Consider the following 665-nt stretch of genomic DNA (forward strand, 5'->3'; position numbering starts at 1 on the left):
CATGAATGTCTCAAAATACTGGCGCCAGAACGTCGTGATTTTTGTACGTGACGTCAGCTGAACGTTACTAGTAAACAACTGCAAAAATTCAGCGTGATCGGATGACGTATCGCCATTTTGTGCACGATTATTCAAGCCACGTGAAAATTTCTATACGAAAAAAAATATCAACCTCAGAAAAAAGCAATGATCAGCGGGCAGAAATAATATTATGTGCGAGGTCTGAAATGACTCCGACTGATACCTGGAAGTTTTTGAATCAGAAGGAATGTGTTCATAATTGTTCTAGGACACTTGTGTTTGATTGGCACAAGCGTTTTAGGGAAGGTCAGACGGAAATTACCGATAGTGCACGAAGCGGAAGACCGGGTAACGATCAGCGCTCAATCCAAGATGTGAAGGACGTCATCGCCAAAGATCGGAGAAAGTCGATTGATGATATCGCAGACTCCGTCGGGCTTTGTCACGGAACTATACATAAGATAGTGACGAAGGATTTAAACATGAATAAGGTATGCGCCCGCTGGGTACCTAGGTTACTTACAGATGAAAACAAAGCACCCCGTGTAGACGCTTCCCGAGAATTTTTATGGCGATATGATAGAAACGGCGAACGATTCCTAAGGCGCATCATCACTACGGATTTATTGCAGAAACAAAACTAG

General features: G+C 43.0%; 1 protein-coding gene across 1 annotated transcript; it reads left to right on the top strand.

Annotated features, from left to right (window-relative positions):
- The first annotated feature begins 227 nt into the window (after positions 1-227).
- LOC132752587 (protein GVQW3-like) lies at positions 228-665 on the top strand. Its single transcript, XM_060742923.1, has one exon. The coding sequence runs from the start codon at positions 228-230 to the stop codon at positions 663-665; it is 438 nt and encodes a 145-aa protein (XP_060598906.1).

The sequence above is a fragment of the Ruditapes philippinarum genome, unplaced genomic scaffold, assembly GCF_026571515.1.
Source record: "Ruditapes philippinarum isolate M1 unplaced genomic scaffold, ASM2657151v2 ctg8821_1_1_1_1, whole genome shotgun sequence".
In the NCBI taxonomy this organism is placed as follows: domain Eukaryota; kingdom Metazoa; phylum Mollusca; class Bivalvia; order Venerida; family Veneridae; genus Ruditapes; species Ruditapes philippinarum.